General features: G+C 36.1%; 1 protein-coding gene and 4 long non-coding RNA genes across 8 annotated transcripts; 1 reads left to right on the top strand and 4 right to left on the bottom strand.

The window, feature by feature from the left end:
- Nucleotides 1-416: 416 nt before the first annotated feature.
- LOC124448517 lies at nucleotides 417-8,574 on the bottom strand. 4 transcript variants are annotated; one of them, XR_006949093.1, is made up of 6 exons: nucleotides 8,194-8,574; nucleotides 7,449-7,777; nucleotides 3,094-3,171; nucleotides 1,788-1,951; nucleotides 1,327-1,378; nucleotides 417-509 (listed from the first exon to the last, which is right to left on the bottom strand). It is a non-coding gene; the product is annotated as an uncharacterized LOC124448517 (long non-coding RNA). The 4 variants fall into 4 exon arrangements; XR_006949095.1 differs by lacking the exons at nucleotides 7,449-7,777; nucleotides 8,194-8,574 and adding an exon at nucleotides 4,915-4,929; XR_006949094.1 differs by lacking the exons at nucleotides 7,449-7,777; nucleotides 8,194-8,574 and adding an exon at nucleotides 4,292-4,366.
- A 3,059-nt stretch (nucleotides 8,575-11,633) lies between these two features.
- LOC124448531 lies at nucleotides 11,634-12,850 on the bottom strand. Its single transcript, XR_006949114.1, has 3 exons — nucleotides 12,111-12,850; nucleotides 11,743-11,817; nucleotides 11,634-11,665 (listed from the first exon to the last, which is right to left on the bottom strand). It is a non-coding gene; the product is annotated as an uncharacterized LOC124448531 (long non-coding RNA).
- A 10-nt stretch (nucleotides 12,851-12,860) lies between these two features.
- On the bottom strand, nucleotides 12,861-15,848 carry LOC124448985. The gene is made up of 3 exons (XM_046999929.1): nucleotides 15,800-15,848; nucleotides 13,241-13,626; nucleotides 12,861-12,928 (listed from the first exon to the last, which is right to left on the bottom strand). Exons 1-3 carry the CDS (start codon nucleotides 15,846-15,848, stop codon nucleotides 12,917-12,919), a joined length of 447 nt encoding a protein of 148 aa, XP_046855885.1. The 3' UTR covers nucleotides 12,861-12,916.
- Nucleotides 15,849-19,378: 3,530 nt separating this feature from the next.
- LOC124448542 lies at nucleotides 19,379-20,964 on the top strand. The gene is made up of 3 exons (XR_006949125.1): nucleotides 19,379-19,393; nucleotides 20,152-20,198; nucleotides 20,945-20,964. It is a non-coding gene; the product is annotated as an uncharacterized LOC124448542 (long non-coding RNA).
- A 574-nt stretch (nucleotides 20,965-21,538) lies between these two features.
- On the bottom strand, nucleotides 21,539-24,105 carry LOC124448515. Its single transcript, XR_006949090.1, has 4 exons — nucleotides 23,774-24,105; nucleotides 23,477-23,636; nucleotides 22,256-22,857; nucleotides 21,539-21,789 (listed from the first exon to the last, which is right to left on the bottom strand). It is a non-coding gene; the product is annotated as an uncharacterized LOC124448515 (long non-coding RNA).
- Between the last annotated feature and the right edge of the window lie 2,805 nt (nucleotides 24,106-26,910).

The raw sequence follows: 26,910 nt of genomic DNA, 5'->3' as shown, positions 1-26,910 counted from the left end.
AAGGTAACGACTGTTTGGTGGATATAAAGTTCAATCTAATTTCTTAAAAGGCGTTAAAAGGAGTTGATTCTTTTGCCCAGTAAGAAACATCAGTATACAGATGTATAATAAGATACATTAAGACACAGACTATTTATCTCATCTCGCTGTGTTCCGTGATCAATGGACAAATATTTTGCTTACCTTTAAGTGAAGCATATGGAGCATCTTTACCACAATGTTCACATTTTACATTTCGATATTCACAATCATTCTTCAAATGTTCATCAAGAAGAGAGCGAGGTAACTGAATGTTACATTGCTTGTGTATACAACTGATGAGCGCATGCTCACAAACTCTGAATGACCCTGGCAAAAAAGAAACTTAATAAGTGGACAAAAATATTTTGATAAATTCTTAACGCAACTCACTCCAATTCTTCGTATTTACCAAACCATTTACACTCTTCAGATGGACAGTGTAATTGAATCCTTTTTAACTCACGCTTCGTGAAATCATCCGGGAAAACCTAGATGGATCCTGGAAATTGATCTTTTATGAAACAAGATTAAATGTAGCAAAAGACAGAGTCACTTTTCTTTACTCAAATGCAAGTTTGCACTAGACGTTAAATGAAGTAGTAACGTAAATTTCTTATAAGAACTGTTGGCAAACTTTTTTGAAGTAGAATTCACCGACGCACTAACGCTAAGTGCAAAGGCTCTTAACATGTGACTCAACAACGAACTCAACATGTTCAACACCGTGTTTAGGACAGTTGAGTAGTAGCTATTAAGCGGTGTTGAGCGTTGTTGAGCGAAGTTTAAACTTGCTCAAAATTTCACTCAACATCACTCAACATTTGCTTTGTTCCATGGTCACCAAACCGCACCTCAATTTTGTTTATAGTGCAATGAAACTTCTGGTTTTTAAAACCGCACACTCAACATGTTGAGCGAAAGCATGAACACTACCTGTGCAGCTTATATTGTTGTAATTTACCTGGTCACTGAACCGTTTATGTACCTGTATACGCTGTTGCTAGGCATGGTGGAGTCTCATGATCCTAGGCGATATCATTTCAAGTACAAAATACGCACATCGATGTATAATTTTAGAACTCAAAGAGTAATTATAATTATAGTTGTTAATAGCCAACATGCTTATTTAGTCGTGCTATGCTAATTTTTCTTTGCTCATTAACTGACATGCCCTGTAATATGGAAAATATTATGTACTAACATTAACAAAGCAGGACTAAACTTGCGGGATGGCTACGCTAATGATCGATAGCAATAAAACTGTAATTAAATTTTCTGTCAAATCTTTGCAATATTTTCACCTACACTTTCCATGGTCAAATTTTCTTTATCTTCAGGACATTTTGGATCAGGATTTCTACAGATTGAAAAAGGCAAAACTACTAACAAGAATGATAAATTGAAGAGTGGATGGCCTAGCCAGTTCGACAGTTAAAGGTCCATATTTCTAAATGCATGTTCTGATAAATTACGTTCCTAGGAAAGCAGTTGTTATTTAGGATTATAAAAATATGATGGACTATGATGAGCTCTCCCTAGTCTCCTACGCAACAGTTTTTAACCGAAGTCGTATCAAGAGATCTAATAAACAATTTTGACGCCCTAGCAGCTAGGCACCGACTTAATTGAACAAGATGATACGCAGAAATACTTTGGGATATGTGATACGATATTGGGATGCACAATGAGGGCGTCTATTGAAAGAGCATGTATGACAACTACTATAACTTTTTATAAATGATTTGTTACATAAAAAATGACGTTACCCAAGAATAATGTCCATACAAGATTTACAAAACAAATGTCCACACGAGGTCTGCATTGGATTGATGAGAAGGTGATGACAGTAAGTACAAATATACTTCGCTGGGATTTTTTCTCGATCTTCATCACGGATCTTGATTCCAGGCAACGTTAACAAAGTCAAAATCTGTTTTCAAAGAAAAAAAGTTTAAAACACGTAACTAGCATACCGAAAAACAAACGCAAACACAACGTTTCTTTAAATACCGAAGAAAAGGGAAAACCACCTGCAGTTTATTGAAAATAAGACAGACGTTTGGCAAATGCACCTTACGTGATTAGGATTTTAAAATATGTTTAAATGCCTTGATTTTTTGGACCACAATAAGAGCTTTGCTATCACAGACAGTGACAGCGGAAGACGTTTTGTATAGAGCGGTGTAGCAAACAACAAGAAACGTCGTAGCAGGCGCTTGGCATTCAGACCATTAAGCAAAGTTTCAGCTTCATTAGGTCAGTCTGTATGAGAGAGACAGACAGTATGAGAGGCCATTTATATGTCAATTGTTTTCCATTGTCGAACAGGAACTTATTTCAGAAAAAAACTTTGAAAAGCTCTTTGTAACAATGAATAATTGAATAATGGGAGGGGGGTCTTGGTACCTCCATCTTAATCATTTTGAGGCTGCAACCATAGCCACCCATCCTCTACCTTGGTCACAGTTTAAATGGAAAGTCATGGTTTGTTTGATTGTTGGTTGACTGGTTAATACTGACTATCTTCTGCTATAGTTACATTCAATTATCTTAATTTAACTTTGAGTGACTTTTATGTTAACACCATACATGATTCATTGACACTCAGCAAAGAAAATTTCCTTGACAAATGCAAATCACAAAAATCACTAGAAATGACCTGTATGTAAATATTCTGTGGCATTAATGTCCATTTTAAGGATGAACACACGAAACAAATAAATTATGTAATGGTTTCACCATGATGCCAGTAAATACATGGCATTCAAACATCCTTTACCTTAAAAGCAAGAAGCTAAAAGTGCAGGTGTTTTTCCTATAATAGATGGACACCCACATTTAAAATGAACATGTTCTCTGTACAGACACTCTGATACCATGGTCATGAATAAAATTTTGTTGCTCACAAATCTAGCCAATGCCAGCATATTTTACTTATGTAGACTTATGTGTGATAGTGGTATGGTGCCTAATCATGCATTCAATTTTTTACAATCTGGGTGATGTTTTATCCATTCTATTGCAAGATTAACTTGACTTAATAGTATGCATAGAATAGAAAAGATAACTTACCACTTGAGTCCTGGCCCTGTATCTTACAAGTTTAGTAATTGAGTTAGAACACAGAAGGAATCAATCTTTCTTCTGCACCTTAAAAAATACACAAAATGTGAAATGTGAAACTGGGGATAAATTTAGTGCATTCACTTCAAGACAGGGATGGATCAAGGATGATTTTATGGGGGAGCATGGGGTGCTTTGATTTCGATAAGACGTTTTTGGATGTCATTGTGTCATGATGGGCTTTTATGTTAAATTCTGTTACTTATAGCATAGGTAGCCTAGTGGGAAATATTTTGAAGTGTGTTCCACAGAACACAAATCATAACTTTTTTATTCATTTCTGTATTAATACTTTAGAGGAAAATTTGTACAACAGGTAGCCAACGCAGGAAGAGTGAGAAATTTTGAATTTCAAGCCTTGGGAATGCTATTTTAAGCATTTTAGAGCAATACAAAATGCTTTATGTGGACATTGTTTTTTTAAAAAAAAAACTGTAAAGTGAACAATAGTTGAATGTTTTGCCAAATGTTAAGGCTCATTAGCATGCTTAGGAGCATAAAATTTACTTTACAACAATGCTATTTCAAAACAGAGATAGTCTTTAAAAATTTCTACCAAATTGTGAGGCATAGACCCCCCCCTAGTAACCCCCATTCAAACCTCTATGTAATGATTTAAGTTAGGAGTGAGGTACTACAAGGGTCAGTCCATGAATGTAAAAAAGCTCAGACTTCAAACCATGCAAGTTTATTGAACCCTTAACCCATTTCCACTTACAGTGGCAGAAAATTCACCTTTTGAGAAAAAATTCAAAATTTTTTTCTGCCAAAGATTAAACAATAAGTATCAGAGATGAAATTTTGCAATTAAGGACAGCTTAATGCCATTAAAGTTTATGAAGCCTTTCAGTAGACTATTATCTTCTGTAAGTCCATGTTGTGCTATAGCAATTACCAGTAGCATTGTACTTGCTAATAAAAACAGAATGTAACCAGCATGTCTTTAATCATGTAATTACATGAATGTTAAAATTGATCTTGTGTCATGCTTACTGGCTATGATAAATATTTTTCATAGAATCAAAACTAGTTAAAATGTAAATCTGAAATAATTTAGTTTAAAATTATAAAGATCATCAGAAAAATTACCTAGTGATCATGCAAAATACTTGGCTGTTTTGCCAAATTTCAAGGCTTATCTGCATACCTAGGAACACATCTTTATAGTTATAGAAAATGCTTTTCATACATCAATAGCCCTTAGGAATTATGGCAAACAATCTGGTATGAGCCGTAGATCAACACACCTTTACATCTCTACATGTGGTGTTCAGTTAGGAAAGGGACAATATGTGACATGGGACATTTCATGTGTGTGAAATAGCTCAGGTTTAATACTATCCCAGTCAAATTGTCAAAATAAAAGCTTCATGGATCAGAAGACTCAAAATCACAAGTTATAGTAAACAGCTTCTCATGTAATCAATGTTAGTTTTCTCAAATCTTAAACAATGTGTAGTATAATTGTCCAATGATTGAATGATCTATGATCATAAACTGAAAAGCCCAATACATTTGTTTATAATAAGGTATATAATAACATGGCACCTTATAGCTACAGATTTTTTACATTGAAATACTTGGCCATATAACGGCCAAGATTCCCCAAGCACTAAAGAAATCATAGCTAAAAGTCCTTCGGCAACATTAATTGTAGAAGCATCAATCTGCTCACCATGCGCCATATTGACATAAATCGCATCACACACTCGCATAAATTGACTTTGATATTTTACATTCATGCATACACTTCAGTTGTCCTTTACTTACGATTTTGGATGTAAATTTCTGCTGAGAAATCTCTAACAAAATGATGGCTTGCTTTTGAACATCAATAATTGAAATGTCTCTCGTGTCTTTGCCCGAAGATTTACAATTCATTCATAAATTTTTCACCCTCTTGAAAAAATCGCAATCTGGACAGCAGCATTCATGTCAATATATGAATTTGCAAAAGATTTTCCCAAATTTCTGCGGTGACGCTGATTATAGTTTCTATCATGCTTTAGCAAATTACTATGAAACGATCAAACATACAATAGACCTTTTCAAGGTTATCGCAGCCATATTGCAGGGTGCAAAACATTGGGCCGAGCGCGGTCACGCATGGCGTCCATATAAATTACTAATAAATGCGCAAAATTACCCCTTATATATTGGCCACTCTTCAAAAATATTTCTAAACTCGTCCATTTTAATAGTTGAATTATTATTTGCGATTTTTATACACGTGAGTCGAATTTTGTGGTAATCAAAAAGCGGAAAGTTAAAGAAAACATTTGTTTTTTTTTGAACAACTTGACCGTCGTTTGAGCGATGTTCTTGAGTTCGCAACACACGCACATGTCTCTCAGCAAAGTCGTCAAGTATCACGAGGAACTATTCTACGGCAAACTCTTATTAGTATTTCCAATTATTTGTAAAGAGACATTGCTATTTTTATTATTATGTATGGCGACTTAACAGCCAGAAGAAGAAACAGCCAAGTATTCAAATACACACTTAAAACTGTTAGTCGATAGCAGGCCGGTGTGAAACCTTACATCATGCTCTCTCGTCAACTGTTCAAATTCCAAAGGGACAGGGAGTAAAGATGCCTCAGATTTTGCTGGATTTCCATCAAAACTTGAATCAGAATCCTCGGTGTCATAGGATTGATGAGGACGCTTTGATGTCGTCCATGTTTCTCTTCCTTTACGTTTAAGGGGTCCTCGATTGCTCGTACTCTGATAGCGTAATAAAACCGAAGGATAATCCGTTCCGCTTTATTTGGGGTTCTTCACCAAGGGAAAATAATTTGAGCAAATGAAAGTACCTTGTGCACCAGGCTTTGGCTCTGCTGTTTGCAATTGTTTTCGCCAAATTTCAGCAAGTGCTTGATCTTTGGGCCATTTATGAAAAACTAAATTTTCTACGTGAGACCTCTTAACTTGATAATAGGGATAGCGTTTATCATTATCGCAATATCCAACTGCACAACGCGCATTTTTTACCATTTCGGCTATGACTGCTTACGGCTACTCGGCTAGTTTAGGTTTAGTTCGTTTGACTTGGCTTAGGAGATCCGCACATTTGCGAACTCAAGAACATCGCTCAAACGACGGTCAAGTTGTTCAAAAAAAACAAATGTTTTCTTTAACTTTCCGCTTTTTGATTACCACAAAATTCGACTCACGTGTATAAAAAATTGCAAATAATAGTTTGACTCTTAAAATGGATGAGTTTGAGAAATGTTTTTGAAAGAAATGGCCAATATGTATAAGGGTAATTTTTGCGCATTTATTACTAATTTATATGGACGCCATGCGTGACCGCGCGCTCGGCCCAATGTTTTTGCACCCCCTGCAATATGGCTGCGATAACCTTGAAAAGGTCTATTAAGATCAGTGTTGCCAGATGAAATTTTAAAAATTCACGCTCGCTTGCGTCAAAAGTTCACAAAATGGCAAAAAGTTCATATTACATCTAATTTATAAGATCGGAAGTGAACGGATTAACTCGGACATTTTCGGAAAACATCGGAAATATTTGAAAACCCTCGGAAGTTTTCGGAAAACATTGGATTATCTTAAAATCGTCGTTGTTTTGAAAGAACTGTCGAGCTATGACGATTTTCATTGAACTATGATTTATCTATACATTCTTTACATGTTTTTTGTCTCTAAAGATGAGTACCTCTAAGGTTGTCGAAACGTCAGTCAACAACAACAAAAACAGTCGTTCTCAGGAGTATACCAGCCTGGACGATCTACATTTACAAATATGTAACGATACTCCAGGGTTCAAACCATTTACTTTATACATTCCTTATGAAAATGATGAAAATACAAAAATACTTAATATTTAGAAAAGTTCACAAAAAGTTTACAAACTTTTAACATTTATGAAATGTTCATGAAGAGAGCAAAAAGTTCACAAATCTGTGAACAGTGTTCACGATTTGGCAGCACTAATTCAGGCAGTGAGCATGACAATGTTACCTCAGTTGGCTATCAGTCGAAATCGGTCAAACCAATCACACAGTAAGATAAAACCTTAAACGAAGCAATTACACGAGAACAATTAGACACCCTTATCGGTCCGACCACTCCTTATCTGTCGAGATTATTCCAGATCGTCCACTGATCTGGAATAATCTTAGTTCAAGGGCACTTCAAGCAGGACACAACAGCAAAACAGTAAAGTTATGTAGATGACTTTGATGATTAGTTCAAACTTCGCGAGCGTCATGCGGTTCTTCCGGCAAGTCGCCCCTCTCATCCAAACTCCCACATCCTTTGTAAAATTGTGGAAATTGTAGTAACCTGACGCTCAAGGGAAGCTATTCGATTTTCCTCACCACGATTCTCAATCCTCCTTTCCTGACTCTCAATCCTCCTTTCCTGAGTCTCAATCCTCCTTTCCTGAGTCTCAATCCTCCTTTCCTGAGTCTCAATCCTCCTTTCCAGGCCGGTAGGTTTTCCTGCTAGCATCACAAATTTTTCTGAGGGATTAGAACGAACAGCTGTGATTCGGTCACCCAAGTTTTGAACAGCAGTGGTAAACTGTGGACGTTGTACATATCGTAATAAGAGGCTCATATGATCAATTACATTGTCGTTCATATGTTGTTGGATCTCCTTCGTTCTAAAGTCTGTACAAGAAAAACAAAAAACAGTGAAAGATATTCTTATAACAAAATAATTCACTGCCAGATATTTCAATCTAAACACGATAACGATGTCATGTACCCTTATTACTCCTTTTCCTCAAAACGTTTAATCATCAAAATAGTTGGAGAATAAACGAAAAATTACATCTTTCAACTGGACAACAAAAAAACAGAAAATTCAACCTCGAAAAACGGAAGAGGGCAAGGGTTCAAGAGAAACTGCTTTTTTAATACCTGAGCAAGTATAAATGATTTGTCAAAAACCATATCAATTCCATGAAATGTTAATGTTATATTGTTTGGAACTTTCAATAAAATTTAGTTTTTGGTTAAAGAATTTTGCAGATACGTTTCATTGTTGCAGACATGAAATGGTAAAATAGTTCAAACATTCTTACTTTGTCATGATTACATCCAATGGCTTGAAATTCACAGTCAGTGGGCACTTCATCACAATTTGTACTTTCATGGTTTTCTATATCTTCCTTGGTATCTTTTTCTTGCAATACTTACAAGTCAAAACTGCATTTCCACAAACATTTTCTTTGTGGTCCTATAGATCAAAGAAAATAAAAGGCAACGCTTGTTTAGTGAATAAAGTTCCGTCTAATTTCTTAAAAGGCGGTAAAAAGGAGTCGATTCATTTTTCCAAGTAATTAAATGATCAGTATAGAGATATATAAGATACACATTAAGACAAAGACTATTTATCTAATCTCGCTGTGTTCCTGTGATCAAATGGACAAATATTTTCCATACCATAAGTGCATATGGACATCTTTACCACAATATTCACATTTTACATTTCGATATTCACATTCATTCTTCAAATGTTCACCAAGAAGAGAGCGAGGTAACTGAATGTTACATTGCTTGGGGATACAGTTGATGAACGCATGCTCACAAACTTCAGAATGACCCTGGCAAAAAAGAACTTTAATTAGTAAGTAATAAGGTTAGGCTTTTTTGATAAATTTCTCAGCTCAACTCACTTCCAATTCTTCATAGGCACCAAACCATTTGCATTTTTCAGAGGGACAATGTAAACGAATATTTTTCAACTCACGTTTTATGAAATTGTCCGGAAGGGCCTACATAGGTTTCATAGAAAGTCAACGAGTCAAAAAGTAAGTTTTACATTAGTAGATACAGTGATGTATAGAGTGGGTTTTGTCGTAATAAAGGCAAGTGAAGTTCTTCGTGTGTAGAGCCTTTCGAAGCAATAATTGATACAGACGTAATAAAATTTCCCGCGTCTATAGAATATTTTCACATACGTTTTCTTTTGCTTAATTTTTCTTGATCTTCAAGATTTTGGATCAGGACCTCTACACATTTAGCAAATACGAAAGCATTTATCAAACGAAAACAAAAATTGTGGGTAGGTGAAGAGACCAAGGATGATTTTGAGTTAGCTGCTTGAACTTCGCCACAATGATGAACAGAAATTTTAAGCTTTAAAATTTCAGTGTCGCGTAAAATAATACATCCTTCTATTGCAAATCATCAACAGGCTCTTATAATTGGTATAATGTATGTGAACAATTACAAGAACAATTACAATGACAGCACAACTCAAAGTACATGAGATAGAGTTAATTTAGTAAATGGGTTTGAGCCCGGAGTATCGTTACATGTTTGTAAACGTCGATCGTCCAGGTTGGTATAGTCCTGAGAAAGGACTGTTTTTTTGTTGTTGTTGAAGTTTTGACAACCTTAGCGGTAATCCTCCTCAGAGTCAAATGAGAAAGTAAAACGTCAGGTTAGCCGTACTTGTTATCTGGTTCTTACGTCATTGTATTGCGTACAGTGGAAATGTATTGTCATTGTGAAGTGGTGTAGTGAAATATTTTTATTTTAGTTGTGATGTGTGATTTAGGTGTGATGTTTTAGTTGTATTGTGGGTGCTGTCAATTGTGTATTGTCAGTGAATTAGTGTGAAGTGTAATGTTTTTAGTTGATCGTTTGTTTGTAGTGTGAATAATCGTTTGTAAGGTGCCGATAATTGCTGTGATCTGTTCAGGGAGGTTTGTTCCAAGTTGGTATACTAACTTTCTAATGTAAGCCGTTGTCTATAGTCAGTACTGTAAGTAATGCATTTTGCCGAGTCCCAGTCAATGTTGTGCTTTGTGATTCGGTGATGTTCGGCAATGTGATTAGTTTTGTCTTGTTTCTTAGTAGCTCGTTTGCGTTCAGTAAGTTTTATGTTTAAGTTCCTGCCAGTTTCCCCGATAAAGGAGGCGTGGCAGTCGGAGCACTTTATTTTGTAAACTGCACCTTATCGTTCGTTGGGTTGTTCTTTGTCCTTTATGTTCGTTAGTACTTGTCGTAACGTTGTGATTGGTTTATGTGCGACACGTATGTTGTATGGTCGTAAGATACGCGAGATAGTCTCAGACGTACCTTTGATGTAAGGTATCTTTGCTGTTGTCACTGAGTTCTTCGTTTCGTTGGGTCGTAAGTGTTGCGTTTGATAAAGTCAGAGTTATAGTTGTTTTGTCAAAAACACGTTTGAGATAGTTGTTTTCGTTGTGCAGAGCGTGCGGTGAATCACATATGATTTGTGCACGTCTTGTTAATGTTCTGATTGTGGTGGCTTTGTGTGATGTAGGGTTGTAAGATGATTGGTAGTCGGTCAGTATGTGTCGGCTTGCGATAAACTGTTGTTCGTAGTTTTTGATTGTCATGTTTTACCAAACAGTCGAGAAAGGAAGAGTTCGCTTTCTTCGACATCTTTGATAAATTGTATGTGGCTGTTCTGTTTGTTGATGTGAGTGTGAAAGTCATTAACTCGTCTGCATGTAGTGCTGTGATTGTGTCATCTACGTAGCGAAACCAAAACGGTAGTGCATGTTTGTAAGTCGTGAGCGCCCGTTCTTCTATAGATTGCATTACAATTTCAGCAACTACAACAGAAACGGGTGAGCCCATTGCTGTCTCATAAAATTGTTTATAGTGTGTACCTTTGTACTGGAAGTAAGTCGAGGTGAGGCAGAGCTTCAGTAGCTCCATAATGTCTTCTGTCGGTAATGTCAGTACGTCCGTGGTGTTTGCAATGAAGGTTTTTGTACAAGTAAGTGCCAGATTAAGTGGAATACTGGTTAACAGTGATTTCACATCAAAGGACACTAGTATATAGTTGTCCGGTATTTGTATAGTGCACAGTCTTTTAATGAAAGTTTCAGTGGATTGTAGCTTGTGTTTTGATTTGTTTGTAAGTGGTTGCAGTATGTCAGTCAAGTACTTTGAGATTTCGTAAGTAGGCGAACCAGGGAATGATACAATTGGTCGCCAGTGGCGTAGCTAGCGAAAAACATTTGGTCGGGCTCACGAGGCGCCACCATGGTTGGCGCCGAGCGAGAAATTTTCCGAATTTAGACTCCCTAGAACTTCGGAAACGGCAATCTTAGAAAGCAAATGCGTGATATTTATGCAGGAAATAGAACCATTTTGGTTAATTTAAATTGCCGAAGGATCTTATAGTAAAGCAGAGAAACAGTTCAAAAATAGTTGCAGATATGTGATTTATTTTCTCAACACCACATACATAAATAGATACCTATGTACATATTGTAAAGAAACTTTGACAAAAGAACCGAAAAAGGCTCAGATTTGTCATCAACAACTATCAAAAGTTGTGATGAAATTGTCGTGCTGAAATGGCAATCATCATTGACTGCATTAAAAAGTTCCCGGAAAAATTCTCACATGCCATGGACGTAAGACATCATCAGCTTGTTATCAGCCATATATGAATACCTATTTGTATGAGAAAGCAAGTCTTCGTGGTTTTTCAATGAACTTCTTTACTACCTAATCATGCAATGTGTTGGCGTTTTCTCTGACAGTATGTCTTTGTGAATGGAAATCCTGCAAAGAGAACTAAAACGTCCTTGGCTCAAAGTATTTCTAAGATAATTTTTACCCTCTTCAAACAAGAAAATGACCTCTGAACTGAAGCACTTGTAATTGACAAAACCCCATTTATCTTTAACTTCTGGAATACTAGATTGATAATGGAACTGAAAATATATTTCAATAATTCATCGCATGAATCACAGTGAAAGTCTTTATCTCTGTAAATAAAACAAAGTTGGCTAACTAGCATTGGTATGTCAAACATATCACCATAAACCTCCTTTAGAAGATTTATCTTTTCTGAGGGCACTTCACCTTTCCACATCTTAAACACCCTAGGGTTAACAAGGTCAAAAATCTAAAACGCTCCATATCCTGAAATCGCTCAGTCAGCATAGTCACAATTGTGTCAAGAATTTCAAAATACATTTGTTTGTAATTATGCCGTTGGTCATACCTGGTTACTGGTGGTCCCACTTTCTCAACAGCCAGGTTGCACACCTGACAATATTCTGTATCATTTCTCAGAGAAGCAACAAAGGCCTTGAATCTCTCAAACCTACTCATTCCATAATGAAAGTCAGTGTCCTTTTCTTGCAAGATAGAATAAAGTACGGATGACTGCTCAAGAATTCTCTGACAAACATGTACCAACAAACAAAACAAGAAGCCATTAAGGTAGCCAAGTAAACCAGTAACCTTACTTAACGTTTCATCATCCCAACCTATTGGATTATCAGTAAGATTTTCAAATATGTCTATCAGTTTCTCATAGTTAGAATGCAAGACATTGATGACATGAGCCCTATAATACCATCTTGTGTCACCAGAACTAGGAAACTCAAGCCTATGGGATGATTGTAAAGCTTTTCTTTTAGGGGGAATTGCCAGTAAAGGTGCTAATATTAACAAAGAAAATCTTAACAGGTGAGATGGAGGATGCAGCTTGACATAATACTAGATTTAGTCTATGGGCAACACAGTGAACAAGTTGAGCATAAGGATAATCCTGCTGAACTTGAGCTTGAACACCATTGAGATGACCAGACATAACAGATGCACCATCATAAGTCTGTCCAATAAATTTCTTTTTCACATTATTATATTGACTTAACTTACCCTTAACCACTGATGATATAGCAGTGTCAGTCCTATCACAACTAACATCAACAAACCCAAGCTGTCTTTCAATGACACTTTCCCCCTTTGTCCATTCGAACAATTACACTCAATTGTTCTTTGGTAGAAACATCAGTTGCCTCATCAACCTGTATACTTAAGAAAGTGCAGCAATATATTTCCTTTAAAATCTCATCCTCTATTATCTTATCAAGACAATCAATCAAATCATTCTGAATATCAGGAGAGACTCCAGTAAACCACCTCCCCCAGCAAGGTGGGTTTCAGCAAGCCTTCCATGTAATCGCCTTTCAAAAACAGAACTCATCTTGGCAAAACTTTCAAGTAGCTCTCTATAATTTCCTCTATTCATGCTACTAGATTCACATGCCCCTAAATGCAAGCTCTTGCCTAGACAAGTATAAAACAGCTTCTGTTATGGTTTCAACATTTCCCTTTTTGCCTTACCTCCTCGTTATGACGCTGAATCTCTTCACGTCTAGTTTGTGACATGAGACAGTCGATACGAGGCTGAAAACCGTAGGTCTTCCAGGTCTTGTAGGCACCCATGTGCGATTTTGCCTTCTCATAGTTACAATCGGATAGGAAATTCTTCATGTTTTTGAATCCCGTCTGCGTCCATGAAGATGACGATCCAGGGCAAAACAAAAGACAAGGCCAACAGAACAATGCATTCTTTTCTGAGCTACCACAAAGCCAATCTTTCTTTGAGTACCAACTTTCCTGAAAGCTTCTATTGCCTGTAGTCGCTTGTAAATTTGGAATTGGCCGCTGCTTTACGAGTATATTTTGCTCGCCTGACTGTCGAACAGAAAAGGTTTCTTTGTAGTTCACTTATTATATCGATTTCATTAGCCGAAGCCATTGTAATGTAAGTTATCACGATTTCCGAACGTATATTTCGAAAGCTCAAAATTCCAGTCACGCTTTGAAAATGAGCCCGACTAGATGTTGTTAAACGTTTGAGTGTGTTCACAGCTACTCTCAACCAATCAGATTACAGATATTCCCACTATAGATTTTATTACTTGGTCGGGCTGAATTTTCAGAGCCCGACTAGATGTTGCGAAACAGCGCATTTGAGTTTGCTCAGTTGCTGTCAACCAATCAGATTGCAGATAATCCCACTATAGATTTTACTACTTGGTCGGGCTGAATTTTCAGAGCCCGACTAAACTGTGTAATGCCTGGCACTAGAAATGCACTGTCATTGTTGCTAAGTAACGTTTAAAAATATGATAATTTTGCTAATAACGACGCAATTTGACAAATATTACACTAATAGACTGTGGATTATTCCAAAAAGAGTCGCAGAATTTAAAATTTTCAAATCCAATTTTAAAGAAAACAAATTTTTCATTTTTGGAAAATATTTGGTCGGCTGGGCCCGACCAGCCAGACCGCTAGCTACGCCACTGTTGGTCGCATGGGTATTTGTGGTTTGTGAAGTTTTGGTAGTCCGTATAGTCTGGGTGGTCGTGGTACTGAACATCTGAGTAGATAGTAAATACGTCGTCTGTCGTTACAAGGGTGTCCATTTTGTTAAAGCAATCATTCCTGTCCATGACCACAGTCACGCGTTCTTTGTCTGCTGGTAAAATGACGATGTTGTTGTCATGTTTTAGTCGTTTGAGTGCTTGTTGTTCGTGCTTGTCAGTTGTTGTCACGTATAGAGGATGATTGTAAGTGGAGGCTATCCTGCTTCTGATCTCGTCTTTGAATGTCTCTGACAAGTCTCTTTGATACGCTAGGACAGCCTCGACACTTGATACTATCGTCTCAGTCGTGATTCGTCTAGGAATGTTATGGAATGTTTTAGTCGTAAGATAGTAGTCGCGTTTTAGTTTCATCTAATGAGCGGGATAAAAAATATTCCTCACCCAGAGACATTTACAAACATGTATAGAGTTAATTTATATTTTTATCTGTAATACTAGAGTTTCATGTGTTTGGTTGGCGTGATTGATTTCACAAACAATTATATACATCATTAAATGGTAAAATATATACAAAAGCAGAATTTCCCTGTTAGTTTGATATTTGACTCTCCAGCATTAACACTGAGTATGTGAAAAGAGCCCTTTAGTAAAAACTTAGAATGATCTATATATCTTTTATAGGCTCTCCACCATTTTTTCTAAGTGTCCATCAATTTTGTAATTGTGTAATTGCTCATTTCCGATTTCATTTACGGTTGCAAACCCTACCTATCATTAAAGTTGTATTGTTGTAACGCGACCACCAGTATGTATCAACTGGTAAATTACGTAAGCGCTGAATTTTTGCTTTTATATTTTCGATTGAGAAAGTAAGAGCAGGTCGTTTCATGTAGTAAACAGTACAATTTTGTTTTCCAACTCTCACAGGGCGCACGAACTATTAAATGCACTGGGTATATAATTGATGAACATGTTGAACGGCTAGAGACGAAGTTACATTCCAGTTTGACACCTATATGACACTTTAAACAAGGAGTACTTCCTGTTTGCGTTTTGTTGAAAAGTCAATCGAGGCGTACATATAATTAACATGAGGTGTATGATATGAGTTGACTTATGTTGGCAAAACATTGAATATATGAGACGACTTTGAAATTTATCCTACGATTTCGGAATATAGGAGACCACATTGGGATACGTGATAAAGCATTGATGGAGATATGTCACTCAGCATTAGGATAAGCAACAATAATGTTTCTGTGATAAGTGCAAATAAGCAGTCACAAAAAAGATTTGACTCGTCTCCAATCCCTATGGGCTTGGTAGCTCAACGGGTAGAGCGGCGGACTACTATCCGAAAGTGCGAGTTCAAATCTCGTCCAAGTCACATGTTTTCATGTGCATATAAAATAAACCGTGTTAGGATTAATATATCAAAAGGTTGTAAACTTAAACAATAAAATGTCTTACCCGAGCAGGATGTCAAAACAAGCTTGACAAAACAAGTGTCCACAAGAGAAGGTTTGGATTGATTGATCATGAGAAGATTACAGTAACCACAAAATACCTTGAGTGAATTTTTCTCGATCTTCATCACGTATTTTGATTCCTGGCATCTTGGATGAGGGTAAATCTTTTCACACTTTAGAGATAAATGAATAATTATAGTTAAGAATTTGCACAACTGGAAGAAGATCGATTAATTTTCATTTAAATTACGCAAATTCGTTATTAAAAGAACTAGTGTTTTTTAAACACCTTGTGTTCAAACGAATTTCCTTATTATGTCAGTATTCGATCAACTCATAACTCCATCAATTTACCGTAGTTTCGAGAGTAATGTTTACAAACGAACTGTAGTCGCGGGGGATATTTTATTTTACGCCTCAGTGCTATTAGATTATAATCATCGCTGGAGGAGTTAAAACACAAAAATTTGTTGATGTTCTTTGACTGCGGTCTGCGTGAGGGAGCGTTACTGTCACAATTAGTTGCCTGTCAAAGTTGATAATTTTGAATCCCCTAAAATGCGTCGCATTTTCATCGTTTTATCAATATGATTATATTTGTTAGAAGTGAACCTGTTTTGTCAGAGAAATTTTTTGAGTTTAAACACAGAATAGATACATAATTATGTATCTATTCTGTGTTATAAACTCGGCAAATACTTGACAAGTTGATGATATTAGGCCCGTTTACGGTAATCAATTTTGGCACGGTACTCCAAATTTGAGGTACGCGAACCTGTTTTCTTGAGTGCGGCTCCAAATTTTATCAAATAATGCGTCGTATTTCCATCGTTTTATCAATATGATTATATTTGTTAGAAGTGAACCTGTTTTTGTCAGAGAAATTTTTTGACGGTTTAAAGCTCGGCAAATACTTGACAAGTTGATGATGTGATATTAACCAGATAATATGTTCTACACCAGAAACGTGTTTGCACTTAGCACTCATTATAAATACAATGGTCGCGAGCGGCATAATTCGGCCTTAAGTATATAGCTTTATGATATCTTCTCTGCCATTGTAGAAAAGGGAAGGAACAATGGGAAAATTTGTACAGAGTGTTTAAAATATCAATGAATTGTTGTATGTTAAATAGTTTACTCAAATTAGTATGTATTAAAACCATGACCAGTTGACAATTTAAAAATATGGTAAAAGAATTCGAAAGAGACATCTATGAGAGTACAATATGATTCAGAACAAGTGAACTGCTAATTTTCGAGTCGAATATTTACAGTTCACTTCTCGTCTTGTTTTGATTCATATTTGCAATCTCAAGATGTCTTGTTTTTCAAAATTTGTTTTATACTATAATATGTATTATCATTGTAACATATTATCCCTATTATAATCTTGTATTGTACTTAATACATCATACTATATTTAATTAATAGGGTTTAATAATCAAATTATAGTAATAATAGCAATATAGCGGTGATGATACAAGATTTTACATGTAAATTTTGTATTTTATTATAAATCACACGTGGGCATGTTTTCCCATAACAAAGAACTATAATCAAAAGCCACAAAGAACTATAAAAACACAGCATAAATAAAAATATAAATGTTTCAATTTTCAAGTCAACAGTGATAATGAGCTATGTATGTATGTATGTATGGACTCTCCTGTCGGGGCGACAGATGAGTAGGCATGCAGGTCTATCTGCGAGAGTGGGACCTCATGTGTGAATGGAGGCCAATTTGTGATGCACGAACGTCCGCAAACCCTGCAGGGTACGAGACAAGAGGGCAGAGCGTTGTTTCCTTTCGAGCCCTCTTCTCCTTAATGGCTGCTCTACCGGCTCGAAATTCAACGCCCTGGGAGCATAAATGCCTCCACTGCAGTCTGTCTCCCGAACTCCTCCCAGGTGTTTGGGTCTATATTGCAGCTCTTGATGTTGGCTTTAAGGGTGTCTTTGTATCTCTTCAGCGGTCTTCCTTGTACACGGCTCCCGTCTTGTAGTTGACCATACAGCACCATCTTTGGGATTCTGCTGTCATCCATCCCACTTACATGGCCTGTCCATCGAGTTGAGCTTTGATGATCAAGCTCTCAATGCTGGAGAGTCCACACTTTCAAGGACTACAAGGTTGGACACTTTGTCCTGCCACTTGATTCGGAGGATTTTTTCTCAGGCAGCTGGTGGAACTGCTCCAGCTGTTGTATGTGCCGCGATAAGTGGTCCAGGTTTCACAGCAGTACAGCAGAACACTCAGGACCACAGCCCTGTACACAGCAATTTTGGTGGACGATCTTGATGCCGTGTTCCTGCCAGAGTCTTCTCTTTAGTCTGCCGAAGCAGCACTGGCTTTGCACACGAGCTACTCTGCGTCCAGGGAACCATTGTTGCTGATGGTGCTGCCAAGGTATGAGAACTTGTCAACAGTCTTGATGTTGGTGTGGTTAATGATGACAGGAGGTGGTGGTGAGGTGTCACGAGTCTGGGATGGTGGAAGCTGGACCAGGGTCTCAGTCTTGCCCAGGCTGATGGTCAGCCCAGCGATCACATGCAGTTGCTGACGGTCATTTATGCACTGGATGTCTTCATGGGAGTGGCGGCTAGTGCACAGTCATCTGCTGGAGAAATTCACGCAGGAGTGCCTCGTGACTTTGGTCTTGGCATGAAGTCTTCTGAGGTTGAAGACAAAAGAACTATAAAACACAGCATAAATAAAAATATAAATGTTTCAATTTTCAAGTCAACAGTGATAATGAGCTATGTATGTATGTATGTATGGACTGTAAAAATCTATACAAACATTACTAACAATGTCGCTTTTCAAACGCATAAAACAATATGAAAGCAGCGCAAGAAATAAACTCTCACAAAACACAACAACCGGCTGAGTTGGTTTCAAAGTCCATTTATTTCGTATACACGGTACACATTTCAAGACGCAGCAGCAATGATATGTGTCTGTCCTAACATAACATTATATACCTCAAGTGAGTTTGCTAAGTCCTTGATTGTGTGTACTAACTATAGCAATTGATATGGTAATCAACTGTTTTGTGTATATTCTCATTTGTCCTGTGATTTTAAACAATTAACAGCTTTCTTGTCTAGACGCTGAAATTCATTGTTTGTGTTACAGTAGCGAAGCTGACCGCAACTTTTACTCGTACTATGCAAATTTTTTGACAAAATTATCGTTTACATTTTTAGAAAATAAATTCCACGCATTATTTTTCGCTTGAACGAACACAAAGAATTTACTTCGATGCACGCTCAACTCAACTAATTCGATAAGATAATGGTGCTAATCACAATATAGCTGAGATAAATACCGATGTACTTGTTTGTACGTAATTACAATTTACACATTGCCATGCTTTACCACAACAAATAAATAGTTAATCAAGGCCTCAAAAGAATCATTAAACTCAGCTTAGATAAACAATACAAACGTGATAATGATAAAATCAACATGACTATAATGAGCTAAATCCTAATCCTTTCATTCACAGAACTAATCGATACAAACATTGGTAAAAATATCGCCTTATAAACGAACAACAAATAGTATGAACGCAGCGACAAGCAATATAAACACGCTTACCCTCTCACAAAACAACACGCGGAGGAGTAGATATCGATATTAATGAGATTTCAAAGTCCTTGTTTACTTCATTTAAAGACGCGGCATGGTAAGTCGGTCGCGTGTAGACTTTTGAACTATTAATAATTGATACAGTTTAACCTTTCATTAAATGCTGCGGTCTATTTCTGCGGTTTATTGTATAAACATACAAATATAAAGGAGGGCAGTCAATGACTAAGTAGGTGCAATCAATTGATCCGCCCTAATGCGCCCAATCACATCAAGTCGTGAATGCACATGATTATTTATGATCTTCTAATTGGTGTTCAGCTGGTTGCCCTAGCAGCATTTGTGACAATGTTATTACGATTTATGATCATTTTTAAATCAGACACAGTAAAGGCACGTGAAACTCGTCATAAAAGTGAATGTTTTCACGTGCCTTAAACGTGTCAAAATTGAATCTCCTATTCTCCGGAAACGGAAATGGCTCATTGAAGTTATATTTTGTATTCGAACTTTCCTGTTTGTACAAAATTACATATAACGCAAAACTTTTGGTTGAGGGAGGAAAGGGTGTGTAACATTTGTTGCTATCACACCATTTATAATCAATCAAACCCAGTCTCTTCGTTAAATTAACTCAATACGCTAATTGTGAAACACCTTCAAATTGACTCTATAAGTCAATTTGAACGTCCATTCAACAGGCCTGGTGACTTGCCTGCCTGGTCGCAACCACGCAACCTATCATTTACCACAATCTACTTCCCGCGAAGTTTTGGATATCTTCAATCGTTTATTGTAAGGTGTATGCTCTTCTCATTGAATTTTTTTTAATTCAATTTAAACTTTAATATTAAGTTGCGTGGTTCGCATTATTGCTGAAATGAAAGAAAACAATGATACTGGTAAGTAATTTTACACATTATACTTAAGTTATAAAATTACAAATACTGAAATACATAGGCCAATCCAGTGGCTAATTTATGTATTGAAGGCTATGTTAGCTTTTAGGAGACCTATACTTTTGCTTGCTTTTTGAAAAGATAAACAAGAGTGCTTATCCATTCCCTTTGGTCATAAATGCATCTTAATGAGCAAACATCAACTCTAGTACACTATTTTACAGATAGAAATTACTATACTAAACTAACAATAGCATGCACATATGAGTGATATGATTTAGCTTAGTTAGCTACACCCTACTGACAGGAACAGTCCACAAGTTAAGGTAACCTTGAACGAATATTGATTGTAAGAAACAAATAAGCTTCAAGTTTGTCCAAAAGACTTATATTTTGAAAAAGAAAGTTCTTTCAAGTTAACTTGAATAGCTGCCAGTATCATATTGCTGTGATCACCTGCAAAATACATGTCAATCTGATGTTGTAGATATTTTTTCTTTGACAAGTTAAATTACAACAATTTACATATGTAAGTGTGTACAAGACTTTCCATCTGGCAAGTTAAACTGTAAACTGTTTACCATCAAAGAAGGGTATTTTCATGTTCAATGTAAAATTATATAGTTGGACTAAAACCTTTGGCATGGTTACCTTGCTGTTCCTCAGTATGTTTTCTCGATGCTGGTTTATTTGTAAAGTTTGTTAATTAGTAATTACAATATTTTGACTTATTAACATTATTTTTATAGAATTTGATGTACCAGAAATAGATGATACAGAATGTGTTGATGTATCTTACAAAAAATTTGTGGGTTCATCAAATATTTATTACAAATGAAATGTGAGAAGTGTCAAAGCATCCTAGAGTCATAATGATTGTGCCCAACAGTGATATAGCAATCTCAATAGTTTGGGAAGCTGGTATTGATTTGAGTGCTTGTTTTGCCATGCTAAGTTCTTAAAATAATTGTTTCTTCTTAAAACATGCAATTGGCAGCCAGTAAATTGCATTTGTGACCAATAGGATTGATGATATGGCAAACGGCAGCCAGTAAACTAATTAAATATACAGCAGCCAATTGCACAAGTGGCCCTACTGTTGTATATTCCTTTACTGTGGATATGCTGGCCAGAAGCAAACAAAAAACTTATATAAACAATTTGAGTGCTTTACAACAAAATAGCGTTTTGTATAAACAACTGAAAATTACGAAAGAGCTAGGAAAGTTGTTTGCAACATGTTTAGCTCGGTGCTTTGTCTAAGTATAAAGCTAATTTAAGATTGATAAAGAATTGAGATAGTTTCAGTGTCTAAGATAGAAGCAGGAGCGAGTGTATTTAGATTTTGTTCATTCAACAATTAACTTAATGAACATTGTATCATACTTAATGAACGGAAGATTGCTTAAACTCTCTATCGGCCAAATTAGAACTGGCAATCCAAATAGATTCAAATCAGACTATGGTCGCTGAAATAAGGAACTTCGAGGATCTGAATGAAAAGCATCAATCATGTGATCACCATTTCCTTGAGCCACTAACATCATTGTGATCTTCTTTTGCAATGGCCATGTTTGTAGAGCATCCTAATCACCTAGAAATAATATCATACACAATATAAATTTTTATAATAATATGACATAAGTCTTAATAAATCCCAAGGCATATCTTTCTCTTCTATCGTCATTTATTTTGTACATGATCAAAAAAACTAAATAGTATCACATCTCACAAACAAACAATTGTAAGCTTTAGTCTGCTTTTCTGTGAATTGAAAATAAAAATATTTGGCTATATATTCTTCATACCATGTTCAACATTATTCAACAATTTGTTCCAACTAGACATGTAACTTGTAATCCTATCTATTCCAAAAAGCACAGCGAGTCACGTGACGTATTCTGTACTCTTAGATATTATGCCTCTGGAGCAGTCAAATTACATGATCTCAATTTGAACGCAATTTTTGCCATCATCTTGGACAGCCTATTTTATACCTGTAAAAATCCACTTAAAAATTTTGAGGCAGCTTAAGTAGAAACTGTTAAAAATAGCTTTACCTTTCATGATAACAAAGAACAAAGATAAATGTGTTTCCTTTCCAAAACCATCACCATTCATATAGATCTTAGCACACATCTTGTAACCATATTGAAAACTGTAGAATGGTGGACTGTACCAGGCATTCTTAACACCATTAATGGCGTCCTGTCTCTTCTTCTAGAAATTGTCTATTTTCCAAAGTAACGTACCATTGTGGCTGTGTATTACCTGATTTGATCCCAGTGCGCGCTCTTCACGTTGCGCTTCAAGGTTCGTAATGTTCACCATGTTTCTCACTATTGATTCGTCTATTTGATCTAAACGCTTACGAAACCGTTGTATAGTGGAAGAATCGTCTCTCGCTTTTCGCTCAAGTGTTGAAATTCTTTCACGCAACAAGGAAACCTCTTGGGACAACTGGGTGTTATAACTATTGCTACTACCACGACCCTCGAGACACTCAATTCTTTCCTGAACTGTAATTTTGCCATCTAACATCTGGACGTACTACGAAGTTATCAAGCAGTATAACAAATGCCATAACATATCGTAACAAGAGGCTCACGTGATTAATTGGAGTGTCATTCATATGTTGTCTGATCTCCTTTCGTTTTAAAGTCTGTGAAGTGAGAAAAAGATACAGCCAGCACATTCTTTTAACAAAATATTTGATGCTATTTACTGGTTATTTCATTTCAATCTTTATTTATGACTAAGACATTATGTATCATAATAAATCTCGTTACTTAACTTATATTTTATTTATATAAAAAGTAAACGAGAAATTTCTTTTTTTTGCCACGTCTAAGCCTTTCCCAGTCCCCCCAGTCTCCATATACGTGTAAAGTAAGGAGTACAAAGTACGTTGATACTTCAGATTGAATTATATTTACTGCAACTTGCTTATCGGGAAAGCTCTAGCTCCTTAGCTTGGGTAAACCATCAAGTGTATCTTAATAATCATATGTTCTGAATTTATAAATTTGTAAATGGGTGAATATATAAATGTGTACTTCATGTAAACCTGATGCAGATGCATTAAACTACAAAGTCAACGTTATTAACTTTGTTTGTTTTAAATTTTAAAACTTCTAAGCATTTTTATACCATATTATCATCTCAAGGGTTTTTGACGTAAAATCTTTTTATGCAAAGAACAAATGCAAGATTGTCGGTGGGAGCTACTACGCATCTACTACTGCTGACATAAAATTATAAATCAGTTCAAACATTCTTACTTTATCATGGTTGCATCCAATGGCTTGAAATTCACATTTCGTCGGCACTTCATCACAAGTTGTACTTTCATGATGTTCAATATCTTTCCTTGGTATCATTTGAATACAATACTTACAAACCACTCGATAATTTTCACACACTATTTCTTCGTGCTTCTATCTGTTAAAAGAAAATAAAAACAACATTTTAGTGCATAGATTTGCATCGGATGATCAACAAAGGAAAGTTCTATCTAACTTAGCCACAATGACGAAACAGAACACAACCTACATCTTTTATGCAATAACTGTACTAACTTTTCTTAATGTGCCATAGGTCAAAATAATGTGTTATTTGATTCAGATTCTCACGCATGTGCTTCTGTATTGATTTGTGGCAGTCTGTCACCATGGTAGAAATATTGAGTCTACAGTTCAGCATGTAATCCATACATCTTTGAAAACCAATGTATTCCATGGCTGGACTACTTCCCGCCTCGTTTCTCTAAAATAATAATTGTGATTTAAACAGAAAAATATTTACATGTGTCCTAAGTTAAAGTTAACAAAGTTGTATCCCTGCCTTCCTGAGCTAGCTTTACACTGCATCTCTCAAAATGTAGCAGAGACTATTGCCTCTAGACAATTTGTGTCTAAAATATATAGGTTGGAAATATGAGAAGGCATACTTCCCATTACAAAAACCTCTCGAACAAAATCCCACCATCATACATTAGCCATAATAAGCAGGAGGGTGGGGTAAATATAGCCACCCTCAATGTGTCATAAAAGTAGGGGTGGTAAATATAGCCACCTCAATGTGTCTCAATGTGTCAAAGTAAGTAGGGGTGGGGTAAATATAGCCACCCTCAATGTGTCATACATGGGAAGTAGGGGTAAATATAGCCACCCTCAATGTGTCATACAAAGTAGGGGTGGGGTAAATATAGCCACCTCAATGTCAAAGTAATATAAATAACCCCTCAATGTGTCATACAAAGGGTAAATATAGCCACCCTCAATGTGTCATACAAAGTAGGGAATAAGCAACCCTCAATGTGTCATACAAGGAGGGGGGTAAATATAGCCACCCTCAACGTGTCATACAAAATAGGGGGTGTGGTAAATATAGCCACCCTAAATGTGTCATACAAAGTAGGAGGTGGGTAAATATAGCCACCCTCAATGTGTCATACAAAGTGGGGTGGGGTAAATATAGCCACCCTCAATGTGTCATACAAAACATACTGGAATTAGTTCAAAATGGAGAATCATGGGCACAAGGCAACAAAATATTGTGTAAGAACAATATTTTGTAGAATGGCCCATGCTGTCATGTCTGCCATCTCCTGCAATGACCACTGTTTTCTTCTGCTTCTAAATTGTTTCCAACAAGGCCAGCTTCTATTTCCTCCAATGGATCCTGACCATTGGAAAAAGCAATTCCTGATAAAGAAATATCAAATGAATACAAAAAACACAACTTCAAACCTTGGGAATCAGGAAAATCACAACAACCCACTTACCCATTGACGTTTGAAGAATGTGGTCAAAGATATGCCTTGAAGACCCATGTGTGTGAATACTCAAAGTACTTTGCTAGCAGAAGCTCCAGACAATAAAATGGCAAATGAGAGGAGAAAGTTTCCCATTGGAATACGGGAACCTGGCAGAAATGATTGTCACTTCCACTTGTGCTCTCTATTTTTACAACTAAGGTTGCCACATAACATGTTTACATCAGCCATAGTACCAACTTTTGATACTTCAACTATTGGCTTATCAGTACCACATGATGGACATACTTGGAGCAATAGCTGTGACAAGGTGACAATAACTTTGATTGCTTCCTGAGGTCCCTTTCTTCTTTGTTCACCCCGATTGTTAGAACAATAGATGTATATATTATATTTTGTCTGTCGTGAGACACAGATAAAATGATTGATAACACTGGAAGACTAAATAATGCATATGTACAACACAATCATACTTTTTTGACTGGTTTGTTTCATCTTCAGATTCTAGCTCTTCACTTTGGGAAGAATCAGTTTCAATGTCATAGTTGTCAGAACCTATGGACCATATTTATATGTTAATAAAATTTGTGGTATATAATTTCCGCTATTAGCATTGAAATCAAACTTCACCTTTATTTTCCATCTCACTACCAATGTCAATATCCATATCCATGTTATCATCATCACTACCATCCTGCTTTTCTTCCTCATTCTGATTATCCACCTTGACACATTTTACTACTGTTCCAACCAGTTTACGTAATTTCTTTTTTTCTATGAAATCATGATATACACAGGTGTTACAATACTCATATTTAAGTAATTCAATTACAGCCATGTATCTATTTAAATGACATAGAGACACCACAAGAATATTTGTTCTTGAAGATACCAAATTGAATGTAATGAAACAATTTACCTTCAGTAAGTTGTTGGATAATAGCATTCTTGCTTTCTATCGTTCGCTTCAATTGCCTCGTGCTTTCTTTGTATTGAAAACATTGCCTGCAGTATTCTTCTTCAATTTGGCAAAACCCATTCTGAACTTACAAAAAAAGATATAATCTTTAGATCTTACAATCTACTAGTGTAAAAAGTCTTTTGAATAAATTATTGGAATAAATTCAATACCTGTACTTCTGCTTGTACTGCAATTGTTTGAACTCGCAAGACATCATCAACAAATTCAACATCAGTATCACTGTCTTCCAAAGAGGTTGCACTTTCAGCTCCAAAAGTGTCTTTACTAGAAGAGCAAGGACCTGCTTATGTGCTAGACAAAATATCTCTAACAACCTACAACAAAATACAATATGGTATCGACTGCAAAAATTAAATTTCATCACGAATTTAAAACGAGCTTCCTTCGATCGTGACTAAAACACCACACAAGTACATACGAGTACATACGACTGACATACGAGTACATACGACTGACATACAAGTACATGTGAGTACATACGAGTACATACGAGTACATACGAGTGATATACGACTATATACTTGTCACAAATGAGAAATAGCACAATTTCTTCAATAATACAATGATATTTGCATTCACATTTGCTTGTATTTGTCTGGACTCTGGGGCAACAATTTGATGGATTTAAATGCTGAAAAGGTATTTTATTCGCATACTACATTCATTTGTATGTTTCAGTTAAATTTGGTGTCTGTTGTGCGCAATGTCTTAAGTATTTATGATACTGATTTTGCAGTTCAAAGACTAAATTACATCAGCTAGAACTTTGAAAAAATTAAAAGTAATCAGAAATTGTATGCATAATATGACACATATACGTAACACAGTGCAACTGTCACTTTAATAATTCAAATATATATAAGGGGCATTTATTTCCTATAGCACGTTTGCAAGGCATTATTTATACGTTGTATATTAAATCGCTTTCATAAATATGTATTTCCTAGGTGAAAGTG

This window comes from Xenia sp. Carnegie-2017, unplaced genomic scaffold (genome assembly GCF_021976095.1).
Source record: "Xenia sp. Carnegie-2017 unplaced genomic scaffold, XeniaSp_v1 HiC_scaffold_23, whole genome shotgun sequence".
In the NCBI taxonomy this organism is placed as follows: domain Eukaryota; kingdom Metazoa; phylum Cnidaria; class Anthozoa; order Malacalcyonacea; family Xeniidae; genus Xenia; species Xenia sp. Carnegie-2017.
The sequence above is the reverse complement of the archived record's forward strand: the minus strand, read 5'-3'. Positions and strand labels throughout refer to the sequence as shown.